Source organism: Cryptomeria japonica, chromosome 6 (genome assembly GCF_030272615.1).
Source record: "Cryptomeria japonica chromosome 6, Sugi_1.0, whole genome shotgun sequence".
Lineage (NCBI taxonomy): Eukaryota > Viridiplantae > Streptophyta > Pinopsida > Cupressales > Cupressaceae > Cryptomeria > Cryptomeria japonica.
In genome coordinates, this window is record NC_081410.1 from 620,454,225 (window position 1) to 620,468,542 (window position 14,318).

General features: G+C 35.8%; 1 protein-coding gene across 3 annotated transcripts in view; it reads right to left on the minus strand.

The window, feature by feature from the left end:
- LOC131043638 (cullin-1) overlaps nucleotides 1-8,233 on the minus strand; it is an 81,251-nt gene extending 73,018 nt beyond the window's left edge. For 2 of the 3 annotated variants that reach the window (XM_057976871.2, XM_057976870.2), the window contains exons 1-3: nucleotides 8,028-8,233; nucleotides 6,400-6,637; nucleotides 6,176-6,275 (exon numbers count right to left, since the gene is read on the minus strand). In XM_057976871.2, the coding sequence (XP_057832854.1) occupies nucleotides 6,176-6,275; nucleotides 6,400-6,533 (234 nt within the window). In that variant the 5' untranslated portion in view covers nucleotides 6,534-6,637; nucleotides 8,028-8,233. The remainder of the gene's footprint in view (nucleotides 1-6,175; nucleotides 6,276-6,399; nucleotides 6,638-8,027) is intronic. The other variant, XM_057976872.2, reaches the window with a different exon arrangement.
- Nucleotides 8,234-14,318: the final 6,085 nt, after the last annotated feature.

Sequence of the window (14,318 nt, forward strand, 5' to 3'; positions counted from 1 at the left end):
GTTCAACCAAGGTTCAAAAAACCCAGAGGTGGTTCGACCCTGGTCGAACCTGGGCAGCTGGGCAGCCCGTAAAGTCTAAAAATAATGCAAATTTAATTTTTTTTTTCAATTCCGCCTTGTAAAAAGTGAAAGTTATAACCTAAAAGTGACTTCTAAAACATTTTATTCACTCATTTCACCTCATTTGTGTTGCAAACAAAAGTTTTATGAGAGCAGGTTGAAGAAAGGGTGAACAAAATTTGGCTTCCAAGATCAAAGAGGAGGAGTTGAAGGCTGATTTTTGAAGCTTCAACAAGTGTTGCAGCATCATTTCCATACATTTTCAAGCTTCCATTGGCTGCAAGAGGTAGGTTTTTAAACATTTTTTTCCAACTATTTTTGTTTCACAAAATGTCAAACATGAAACTTGAATTTTTTTTCATTATTTAGTTTTTGTTTTTGAAAATGTTTATATTATTTCTTGCCATAGGAACTAGAATGATATCTACATCTTCCTCCATTGGCAATGAACAAATAATTGCAAAACAAAGAAATGATCCAAATTCTCCCTTATGGAAATATGTGGACATTATAAAACAACTTCCGGGAGGTGGGGGATTCTGTTGGAAATGCCATGGATGTGATATTGAACATAATAGTTCATATTATCGGGTGGTAGGCCATTTGTGTGGAATAAAAGGAAGAGGCATCAAAAAATGCCCTGAAAAAATGGTAAAACTATACCAGAAGAGACAGTTATGAAATATATTAGGGAGCATGAGGCGGCAAAAGAGAGGGAAGCCCGTAGATTGAACAAAGGGAATGCAAGGCCCTTCTAATCTCAGTATTGTAGTAGAAGACCACCCCTTCTTTGCCACAAATGAACCTTAAAGTGAACCACCCTTGACACGTAAAAGAACAAAGGGGCCTTTAGAAACCGCATTCCAAAATGAGAGTAGAGACAATGCTGACGAAGATATAGTAAGGTGCATTTATGCAAATGGATTGTCATTCAATGTTGTTCGCTCCCCATATTGGAAGCAAATGAAAAAAAGTGTTAATGAGGCTCCAAGAGGGTATAAGGGCCCAGGTTATGAGAAGGTACGTGGAACATTATTGGAGAAAGAGGTGAAGAGGGTTGAAGATGCATTGAAACCCATAAGGGATTCATGTGTTGAGACAGGTGTAACAATTGTTTCATATGGGTGGAAAGATGTTAAAAACCATCCCTTGATCAATGTCATAGCGGTGTCCCCTAAAGGAGCAATGTTTTTTAGAGTTGTGGATTGTGAGGGCCAAATAAAAGATGGCCAATTTATTGCAGAAATTCTCATCTCTGCCATTGAGTCTATGGGACCCCACAATGTTGTCCAAGTCATAACGGACAATGCAAAAAATTGTAGAGCTGCTGGTTTGTTGGTTGAGCAATGCTATGATCACATCTTTTGGACACCTTGTGCGGTACATTCACTCAATCTTATGCTACAAAGGATTGGGCAAAAAATAAAATGGATCAGAGATGTGTATGCAGAGGCTGAGGACATCCAGATGTTCATCACAAACCATCACATGTCTCAAGGGATTTTTAGAACCTATTCGAATTTGGAGCTATTGAAGGTAAGTGAAATAGTAATTTAATTTTACATTTTCTGATTTTTTTTAATTTTCAATGTTCATAATATCATTGTGTAAGCTATATTGTGTATTCTTTAAAGTATGCTTTATTTTTTAATCATTTGGCATTAATTTGTGTTATAGGTTGCTGAGACCCGTTTTGCATCAAACACAATCGTCTTAAGACAACTTGTGAAAGTTAGAGTGGCACTATGCAATATGGTGATGAGCACCAATTGGACTGTATGAAAGCAGAGTAGCACTGAGAGGGCAGAAAAAATTAGGGATAGAATATTGAATGAGAAATGGTGGGATCTTGTTACATATCTCCTAAGTATCATCGAGCCCATCATGAGCATGATTTGCTATACAGACATGGATAGGCCTTGCATAGGTGAGATATATGATGGCATTGACTCAATGCTTGAAAAAATAAAGGTCACTATAAATGAAAAAGAGAATGATCCCCAGGAGAAATCCACAGTTAATCTGCAACTGTGGATTGCTTCTTACTTCCCCAAGAAATAGGTCCTAAACCTAGGAAGAAAACAAATCCAGATGTGGATTTCCTATCATCAACAGAACCCATATGATCTACATCTACATATCTTGTCAAAAAGAATTGATCACTCCTTTTATATTCCAAACCATGATCCATTGTACCATGTATATACTTTAGACCCTTATGCTGCTTTCCAAGGAGACATTTTTGGTTCTTGCATGAATCTTGATAGATAATTCATAGCAAAACTAATATCTGGTCTAGTGTAAGTCAAGAAAATCAAACCTCCAAACATATGTCGATAGAGAGTTGCATTCACCTAAGAAGATGTATCAGATGTGGATAACTGCAATCCTGATTCCACAGGTGTAGTCATGGGTACGAAATCCACCATTCTGAATTTCTCAAGCAGTGACATGGCATATTTTCTTTGAGATACAAAAATATGGTGATTAGTTTGCCATAAAATATGGTGATTAGTTTGCCATACCTCTAAGCCTAGACAATAGTGCAATAGCCCGAGATCTGTCATATCAAATGCCTTCTTGAGATCATTTTTGGTTGTCTCCACCATTTCTTCTCAGCTGCCTATGATAACTAAATCGTCAACATATACATTAATGATCACAATATCCCCCCTTGATCCTTGAGGTACAGATTTCGATCATATGGATGCCTAGTGAAACCATGTTGTAGCAGATGCTCATCAATTTTTAATATAACAAGCTCTAGGAGCGTATTTGAGACCATATAGGGAGGGACTTGACAAGTTTGCATACCTTTTTGTTGGTTGTAATTAGGGCGGGCGGATTCCAATTGCCTTGGGCAACATTGGAATCCGCCTCCTTAATATATAGGGCCTGGCCCAATACCTTTCGGTGCACCCAAAAAGGTTCCACACCTCACTTAAACCCTTCACGCCTCCTTGATAGGGCCGCCCCTAGCTAATAAGGAATTAATATAATTAATTAAGTTAAAAGAAGGCCGACATGTTAAAAGGGATAAGTCTCCTATAAATGTGGCATTTGCTTCTCATTATCAATACACAATAACAAGCAGATGAAAAGTATTTTTCGGTGAAAAGTGAATTCCATATTCAGGGATCTGGCAACCAGCGAACTACCCTAGATAGCAGCAGTAGACAGCGAACTCCATTAGGCAACTTCAGATCCTCAATAGCAGCCTGCGAACTTCATCAGACATTTGTAGATCCATAATTAAAGGCAGCGAACTTCAGATCCCCAACAGCAGCCAGCGAACTTCATCAAGACATCTGCAGATCCATAATTAAAGGCAGCGAACTTCATAAGAGGCTACAGATCATATGTAATGTCCAGTTGAATTAAAAATCATAATCAGATCTGAGGATCCTTTGGCTGGGTTTTTCCTCCTAGGAGGTTTTCCCAGGGTAACTATGTTTTGTCTTTTGCATTTCATTTCCTTTATTATTGCTTAAGTCTGGAAAACAATAAGCTAATTAACCTTATTCTAAGTTTTATTCAATCTGAATTTATCAAATTTAACACTTTTCTTCTTTACCGGGTGCAATATATCCCTCTAGTTGGGTCATATAGACCTCTTCCTTAAGGTCTCTATTAAGAAAGGCACTTTTTACATCCATTTGATACAATTCCCATCCAAATTGAGCAGCTAAAGCAAAAATCATTCTAATTGTTTTTATCTTTGCAGTGGGAGTGAATGTCTCCTCGATATTTGACCTTTGTAAAGGACATGACAACTGAAAATGCAGCAGTTTCGATTTACTCTGCATTTTTTTTATCACACCATGTAGTGTTTGGCAATTGACATAGGTCTAGGGAAACCATGTACCTATTTATAAGCAAAGGAACCAGATTGCTGAGCGTGGAGCATCTTCTTCTTCTATCAGGTGAACTTATACTTGCATCATCAATGGATAATCTAAAAAAATTATGCCCCAATACCATAAATGCTCTATACAGAAGAGCCAAGGAGTGGGAAATGATTGCAATTGAGCTTGCGCATATTAATTGTTTGAAATATGGGGTTGCTTGTGATGGGGATATAAGAAGCCATCTAGCTCATCTAGAGCTCACAATGGTGATCTGTTTGGGGCTGGTAGAGAGCAACCATCTAGAACTAGTGATGATTCATCTTTGGCTAGGAATCAGGATGGGAAGTAGCAGTGCTGGGAGCAGTACAATGGATCATGAAAGTACTTTTCAAGGTGGCAGCACTACCAATACAGGCAATATCTGCCTTACTGGAACATCATGTTTAAAGTACTTGTTTTGGCGTGTATAGGGGGAATTTTTGGTTTGCATGCTCTATGTTATGTTCTTTTGAATGACATGTCCACTTACAAATCTCAACCCCAACTAAAACTCTACTATGTGAATCAAATAGTAAGTAAGTTGAGCTGTAAAATAACTGCTGCATAATAAGCTTTTGGGGGAAACTAACAAATTTTTACATCAACATTTTGGATCACAATACATGATCCGTTATGCACAGGCAAGAGAGTGGGGATTGCAGATTCTAGTTTGACCAGTTTTTGACTAACAAGTTTGGGTGGCACTTTTCATCGAGGCGTATTACATATATGATCATGTAGTTTCTCCATTATCTATAGTTTGTTGAAGCAGCTTCATCATGAACTAAAACCTAAGCTCATAATTCTTCGTGGGAAGAGCACTCAATCACTCCCTGCTGTAGGCGGAGGGAGAACAGGGACACGAGTCACCAGCTCCCTAATATCATCCTCTAAATGCCAAGAAAGGTGGGTTACCTAGGTAAACATTGGTTGAGGTTAAAAGTAATGTAAAATAAGAGTTAAATGGAGAAATATGGGTAGGAAAATAAACTTGACATGTGTAGTAGAATATACATAATAGTGTAAAACTAGTGATGTTTATAGTTGAAGTTGATTGCATATTGTAGTATTAAAAAAGTGGCAAATTGAAAGTTTTCAAATGGTATGGTAAACAACAGAATTGGGATTAGTATTAAACTGAATGCCATGTTTATTAATAAATTAAGGTGCAAAAGAAGAGAGGTAGGAGTAAGAAAATAAAGAGAATGAAAATCAAAAAATCGTCAATGTGGTAAAGATAAGATGAAAGGAAACGATGTGAAAGTAATAGGGAGTTAAAAGATTAAAAGCAACTTAGATACATATAATGGATCGAATTGATAACATAGAATCTAAGTCAAAGTAATCTTGAAAGAATGCAGTAAAAAGATTGGAAAAAGACAAGGATGAATCTGATTTTCTTAAAGCATAAGAGGGAGAAGAAGAGAAAGGAAAATGGAATGGTATTAAGGGGAAGAGGTGACTTAAAAAAATGGGAGGAAAGAGGAAAGTAAGATACAGGGGAGCTTAATAAAATAAGGCGAAAAAGGGAGGAGATGAGTTGGGGGTATCAACATAACAAATGAAAAAACAGGACATAGATATATTTAGGGTTTATTATATGATGCCATGACAGAAGCTCTGACTATACTGAAAGCTATACAATGGCATAGACAGGATCTGATTGACGCTAGCAGTCACCCCAAACAATTGAAAGTTTTAAAACATAATTTCACAATTTTAGTTTAACTTTATTTGCTTTCCAGTCTTTGCTTTTGATGTGGAGGATAAGACAGCAGATGTCCCTGTGCATCTATTGTGAGCATTGGTTTTTCTCATGTATGTGTCCAACTATCTTTGTCAACCTCAAGGCCTTATTTACCATTTGTAGCTGAGTTAATACATATAACAAAATAAATTAAGTTCAACTAAAGTGCATAGCTTCCTAAATTATTCAAACACAGCAAAGCACTAGAGCTGGTCCTTGAATTGAGATATAACACACTTGACCGTTCTGACTTCAAATTTTAACCATTCCACGAAGAATAATCAATGTGAATACTCTTTGGATGTTTGTACAGGAGAGTCACACTGCAGTGAATGTTCCTTTGAATGATTCTAAATGAAATTAACAGTACAATTAATATTCTTGGCGAGTATGCATGGGAAAAATGCATTTACCATAATAAATTTATAATATATGTAAAATAAATTGGAGACTCTAGAATACTAAATCTACTAGTACTTGCCATTGAATTAATATAGTCTTCAAAGGACTCGCTATATCTGTCATACAGTTGTTGGGAGTAGTCATGTGGATGCTTCTGCGTGCACATGTTGTAGATAGTTCTTAGAAGAAGTAAAGGAAAACTTCCCATAACCCAATTGAACAAGATAAACTTAAAATGCTTCAATATTTAGATTGAAACATAGAATAAACTAGCAAAAGAATATCAGTCTTTCAAAAGGATACGTGTATAGGTGTGCATAACGATCTGCATCGATAGGCTCCTCAGGTTTTCCCTCTAATATTTTCTTTAACTTTGTAATGCCATTGTGCATAAATTGCCATCCCTCCTCTAATTCTATGGTTTTGCGTTCACCCATTGTCAATCAAGTCCCCGTATTGATCAACTTCAGTTAGCCCTCCTACCAAGAGATTCTTACCCCGTTTTCCAAAACCGAATGCGATCTTTGCACAATAGTGACTTCTGCAAAAGCAAGAGACCATAATAATTACGTCATCACAAAGTCATAATTAAAATAACAAATGTTTTTCTATAGTAGTTTCTTTGTAAAAGCAATGCGAACATAATAACCAACATCAGAAGCATATGAAAGAAAACAGAAGTGAACAGTGGGGAGAATTCGCTACATGAAGGTCATCTTATCTATGTGAGATAAGATGACTAAAGTATCCTTTAGGCCAAATTGATCTATAGGAAGTTGGAATCATTAAATGCATCTGCTTATTCATGTGATTGTTCCACAGGACGTCAAGTTTTAAACTATATTCTTCACACATTGTTCGATTGTCTTGATTAAAGATTCTCTGTACTAAGTTGTTGACTTCTGAAAATTTATTCAATATTTATTTATTGTCTTTGTTTAAGATCTCATGCATAAGAGGGATTATACATGTATCACAAGCTATATGAAAAATAAGAACAACAGACTGAGTGACGTCAGTAAAGACAAATCAAATTTATAATTGTCCAATAGCATAGGCGGGTATAGAAAAATTAACATTCCCCATCTAATAGGTGACTATAAGGTGAGAATTTTCCGAACCGTTGTCAGTATTTCAGCCCAAAAGAAGTTATTCTATCAAGGTTTGTAATTATGAGAGATAAATGACTTTTAAGGCCCTTTAGAATGTGCATCTGATTGTTTATATGATTGTTTCTAAGGATGTTAAATAAATTCTTTAGGTTTCAATTGATAATCTGACGTGGGATTCCATGTACCACGTTGTCAGATTTTATATTTTATAACACAACCTGAGTAATTGTAACTTTGTAAGGGCTACATTGGGTATGCCAATATAAACAAACTAATATGCCTGATATAACGGGTGATTGCCGAGAAAGATTTTACCAAAGAGTGGTTAGTACTTCTGACCAAAGAGTTGGGACAACTTGTGGCATCCGTTGGGCCATATTGCTCAAGTGCATTTGGTGGTTAGGCAAGTTACTGAGGATGTCGGGTTTTGAAAAAATAAAATAATCTTCATTTGATTGTCTCTAAGATATCATCATATTCTAAAACATCATTCAGTGAGGTCTGTTTAATTCTATTGATAGATAGCCATTATCGACCAGATATCAGATGTCAAACCCCCTATAGTTAATATCTTGGTTTATCTGTAGACCAATATATAAATCCATTTAGTGCTCCCAAGTACACTTACGATACCCAATGTACAGAAATGAATAGGGATTGTCAGATGTAAAGAGAGATTGTCTGAATCCCTAATCCAACAGAGCCCTCGCCACACTCAATGACATGAAGGCCATAATCTGATTGTGTAATGCACCTAACTCTTGGTTTCAAATAAAACAACACGAAACGAAAACAAAAAGAAAAGAATGGGTCACTCACTTGTATTATCCAGTCATTTCTGGCATGGAAACAAATCAATCAATCTTCTTCTTCGTCTGTGAGAACCTCTGATGCTAGCCTTCCAAATCTTTGATTCCTTTGATTTTGTTCATACTCGCACTTTCTCTATACAGCATGACAAAATATATGTTTTCTTGTGAGCAGTTTGTGTTTAGATACTTGCTATTTCTCTAACCGCTAAATTAGCCGGATGCCGACTAAACTAGCGGTTGCGCCAACTTACAACTTCATTACCTTACAAACAAGAACTCTACACATTTTAACGGTAACAGAAGCAGTTTTATAGAAAATTACATTATTATTGTACAAGTTCCGTTATTAAAAATAAATAAATTGATTTTATTGAAATTTGTATAGAAATGTATTATTCAAAAAAATATTAAATAAAAAGTTGAGGTAGAAATAATTTTTATTGAACTTGTATATCTTAATAATTTTTCTTTTTTATTTTTTTTCATTTTATGTTGGTAGTACATCTTTATGTTTTTTTGGTCAATTTACTAAATCAAAACTTATTTCAACGCTTTGTTATGTCTCATTGCTTTCCTCAAAACATTCTCAACATATTTCTAAAAGCGCCCTACCCTGGATAGATTCATAATTGTAGTAGTCACCTACACAAAAATTGCAACTATAATCTCATCCTCCTCTTTCCAAAATTCAAGTTGGTTGCATTTCATGGCCTACCATCTTAGACAGGACTATTACAAGTATTAACATTTGTACCAAAAAGTTCAAATTGTGTGTCTAGAGCATTATTTTAAGTAATCATTCTTGAGTCATTTTAATTATCAAAATATTCAACAACTAATCCCTCAACTACAACCAATAATCTCAATTGTTATCTAACCACCATCTCAACAAATGGTTGATCATGTTGCATGGTTGGGAAGAGGAAATTGCCCATTAAGCATAGCAAATGTGGTTCATGATTTACTTAAATTTACCCTAGAAAATCTTATATGCAAAATATGTATGTAGTGGAATTTAAATAACAAAGAAACATATTCAAGACTTCAAGGATGTTGTAATAAGGAAAAAAAATCAGCATGAACATGTAGTGTGTTGATTATTCTCATATGCACAAATGAGGTTGCTTATAATTGGTATCTTGGTCTACACAATGGGTCCATAAGATCTTGGAACAATCTAGAACCTATATTTGTAGACCATTATATCAATTTGTCACAACTCGTAGAGAACTAAATGTGTTGTGAGCCAATTCAATGTATGGTTTCACAAGTTATACACTGGGTTAACTATCACTTATAACATTGGAAAGCATGTTGTTGTGCAAACATATTTGAGAGTATGTGATCCATTAATCTTCATGTTTGTCAAAGAAGTTATTGGGTCCCCTTCATTAGTATATAATGAAGATATAACTATGGAGCAACAAATGACACCTTGAAGCCATGGTTTTGAATATTTGCATCCATCATGGCAATATGTCACATAGAACTAAATACCTTTCATAAACCAAGCTCTCACACAAAACAAGTCACTACTTGCAATTGTGGTAAATGGGGATCTAACCTAAGGATGCAAACTAGAAACAATTTCTAAACATTATTGGAGAACAACTAGTTAGCCCCAACTTCATCCCCTTAGGAGAGTTGGGCACATGTGGATTGATTGTTCTCTTTTGATTTGATTGATTGGATGTGATTATAAATTGGAAATCCAAGAACTGTATACAACGATGCAAACTTGACAATAATTAGCATAAACGATAAGCTATAGAACAAATATGCAAATTTTGAAGACAAATCTAGAAATGGGATTCAAAAAGGAACATGTGTATGCAATTTGAGCCTAAAAGTGTCAGAATATATGGATAGGTGTCACTGACCTGAAGATGTTTGATGCAAATTTTGTGAATGGATTCCAAATCAAGATGTCCCACATACTGTCTCCCTAAAATTTTGTCAATAAAGTGTTAATCACTATGGCTAATTGACATTTACCAGGTTTTTTGCTTATTCAAAGTCTAGATCTATTCATCTCAGTCTACACTTCATGAATATGTAATCTAAATTTGTGAAATTTGAATCCTACACATGGAAGAGATAGAAAAAGGTGTTAGGTTATAAGGGACTTACCTTCAAAGCCTGGTTAGGAATTAACCTCCCCTATAGTAATGGTGATTAAAAAGAGAGCATGTCTTTGATTAGGCTAAGGCTAAAAACCTTAAGGAAATGTTGAATTGATAATTTTATACCTTTGCTATGAATATTTTTGCCTTAAAACCTCATGAAAGGTTAATGTTTCTAGGTAGGAGTTCATGCAAGCCTTCACTCATGGAGGAAACACATAAAATTGACCACAGATGGTAACTTGAATGCTTGACCTCTCCTTCACTTCCATGAAAATGCCTGATTGCTTGCTCAATTGGAATTAAATAGTTGAAGTGAATTATAAGTGATAGATTTTTTCAAATGAGGGGTTGAGACTTTCATTTATACTCAACCTCATGGTTTCTCAATTGGGATCAAATACTTGAAGTGGATTATAATTGATAGATGCTTCAAATGAGGGGGTGATACTTTCTTTTATACTCAACCTCATGAAACACGTTGAAATTTTTTAAGAAGGCTGCCATTGGGAGCACTTTCCTGCTCACCAATCTTATGACCATTGAGGGTTCAAATTTGGGCCCAAAATGGGAGTACTATGGTGCCTAGTGCCATAGTCTTACCATTTTGACACGAAACTTGTCTTGAGAACTCAAAAAGGTGCTAAGCTTCTAGATTTGGCACTAAAATGAGCACAACCTAACAGAATCAAGGGTATGAAGGGAGAAACACCAAAGTGGGCCCCAAACAAGAATGAAATTGTATGAGGATATAATTTATGACACAACATTTCACCCCTACTTTAGCGAGAGTATGGTATTATGTTCATACTCTCGATAAAGTATAAGATAGCATTGAAAGACTTTCACCAAGACATCGAAGAGACAAGACAACACCAAGCGCCTAGCACTTAGGATCTTATCAATCTAAAACATCAAATGTAATGGAGAAACATGATCAACATAGGTTACACACACACGAAGCATGCAAGAACAAATAAGGGGTATGGCATCTAGGTCTAGTAAGGGTTGCTTATTAGGAGCTATATGAGAAAGAGACATGACTTCTTGGTCTAGTAAGGGCTGCTTACTAGGAGTCGTGTTATAGAAATGAGAGATGGACCAATCTAGCAAGGTGTGTAAGTTGACTCTTGCAAAAGATTACAAAGCAAAACCTCAATTTGTTAGATAATCTAAAAAAGCAACTACAAAATGGGTGTTGTAGCATGCACCAAACACAAAAATTACAAAACAAAGCCTCAACTTGCTAGCTAATTTGAAATTATGACTACAAAATGAATGTTGTAGTGTGAACCAAGCAAAAATTTGATATGAGACTACAAATTGGGTGTTGCAATGGCACTAAGCACATCATGGTGTGCGTCAAAGTGTACAAACCAAATTTCATGGTGTGTGCACAAAGTGTAACATGTAGCAAAGTGTATGCCCCCATGTTAAGGAAATTACTTACACCTTACTAGGATCAATTTCTTTAAGGTATAATACATACATTTGAAGGAAAAGCACGTTGTGCAACACTAAAATCCCCCCAAACATAGGAAAACCAAAGGTGAAAGTCTCAAGACGTGAAAGAGAACATAAGGGATCCACTATATGGGGTTAATATGTGCATTAGATAATTCATGTATATCAAGTATGATTGTGTTGAATTTACCTCAACCCCCAAAGGTAGTGGAACTACAAGCACAAACGAAGATCACATAAAACAAACAAACAAGTCTTTTTGGGTCAACATGGAAGAGACCAAAAAGCTATCAATGCTTTGCATCATCTCCATGTAGACAACACAAAAACGCATTTATGACATAACATGTATACAACATATAGAAGAATGACAGTACAAATAAGGAATCTCATGATAGGGTTGATCCCTTTTTTGCCTTGCACCAACGGGGCAACAAGGGTCATCCAAAGAGAGATTAATAAAACATAGAGACATGCCAAGCAACACATTGCATCCAAGCAAACACACAAGAGAATCTATTGCATGAGTGAGCTAATCTAGAAAATCATTCACCTACCAATCTTACTCAACATTAGTTAGAGATGGACAAGATGCTAGAGGAGCCACAACTAATATGGTAGATGGAGCTATCACTGGTGTCAAGCAAGGACCATGCTCTAATGATGAATCACTATGTGTAGCTAGGATCTAGAGATAAAGCTTTTGGGAACATAATTTAAGATAATTAATGATTAATTTCAACTTCATACTATATACACCTAAAAATGGTTTGAAGATAATTAATTGAATAAGCAATTATTTAATTAATCCCCCTCCCCAATTTAATTGAATTCATTAGCAATTTGATTGAATTCTTCCACTCATCTACTTATTAATAAATCTAAGGATTTATTTAATAGGTTCATTTCAATAATCCCCTTTGATTAATTAATTCAAATTAGTTAATCTTTCCCCCATCTTCAATTAATTCTTCTAATCTTCTAATTAATTAAAACAAATCAATTTATGAGTTGTTGAAAGTTAATTAGTCTTTTCCTATTATTTGAATTTTTAAATTCAAATTACCCACATGCCTCCTAACTTCTAACCACCTAACCTAACCATTCCTCTAACCTCAACTCATTCCACCTAACCTTGGGTTTACCTAACCCTATCCTATCTTGCCCATCCTAACCTCCTTATCCTAACCTCATATGGTGTGGATATTTTCTTCTCGAGACACGTGGCACTTTGGCCACATGTCTCCTCTCTTGAACACTTGCCCTTTTACGAGCAAAATCTCCTTGACACTTGTCACCATATTAGAGATGACAAGTGTCTCTTCCTCCAATCTCTTCTTCAACCTCCTCCAATTTCACCCTTGATATCTTCAAACTCAATATTGACCGTTGATTCCTGCCACCTCACCCCTGGCCTTGGAAATCCTATAAATATCCCCCATTTTAGAGCAATAATGATCCCATCTCATTTGCATTTTAGGCATTGTTACTATAGGCATAATATCTCTTAGCATATCATTTGAGCATTGTTATTATAGGCAATTGTATCTTAGATCTAGCTTAATTTGATCATTTTCTAGCATAATTGTTGAATCGTGTAGCTTAATCATTTTCTTTTCTAGCTTAATTGCATCATTATCATTTCAAATCCTCCATCTAGGTGTAGTCAAGTCACTGGAATTTGCTTATCCAAATCTGAGAGCAAATCCACACTCGCATCTCTTAGGAGGCGATAGATCGCTTTGCCATGGTTTTATCTTCCTTTGTTTTAAATTTGCTAACCATGCTTGTAATGATCTATTGAGTGTTTGTGTTGCAGTTGCAGGTATCACACTTCACAAGCACAAAATTTTGGCGCCCACCGTGGGGTCGAAAATCTGATTTTTGGCCTCTCAAGCATCATCAAATCTTCATTTCTAACTAGGCTAGAATCAGAATTTCGTACGAGCTCCTTTGTGTACTAAAACGATAATCCATCCTGACTCGTATGAGCTTCTGATTTGTCGTACGAGCCTGCTTCTGCACTCTTACGATCTCAGAAAGATACTCATACGAACAGGTAAATCGTGTCGTACAACATTTTGCTTCTGTGTTTTTTAAAATAGACTGCATTTTTGGGGTTTCATGCTTTGATTCGATTATTACTAACGCTAACCCTGGTTTGTTTGTGAGTTTTTCGGCAACCTAACTGGTTTTTTCTAGGACGATTGTCGAAGATTACACTTGTCAAATACTCATTGCATAAAAACACATCATTACTACTACTAAATCTATTTTGCAGGTTGCTTATAAGAATTCAACAAAACTTTGTGTATTTTTTTTTTAAATTCTAGGCACACTTGTTTTTGCTAATGAAAATGAACAATCATGTTTTATGTGTTTTGATGATAGGCGAATATGCTCTCACCTTTCTTAGGTGATCAAAAAGCTAGACTCATCCTTTGCTTTCATTAGTGCATTTCTTTAGCGGGCTTGTCCTCCCGAGGAGCTAATAACTCTTAGCCATTAAGGTCAGTGAGAGGGGAACGACCTAAGTGGGAAGGACTAATGCCAAGTACTCCAACCCACTATAAAATAAATGTGATTTGATGAAAATCAAGTCAATGACAGTGCTTGAGAATAGCTCTCCTCCGTACCTTCGAGTATATCAAACCTTGGTTTTCAAGGCTGGGAGACCTTTTAATTGAGTATTATACCCCAACGCACCGAAC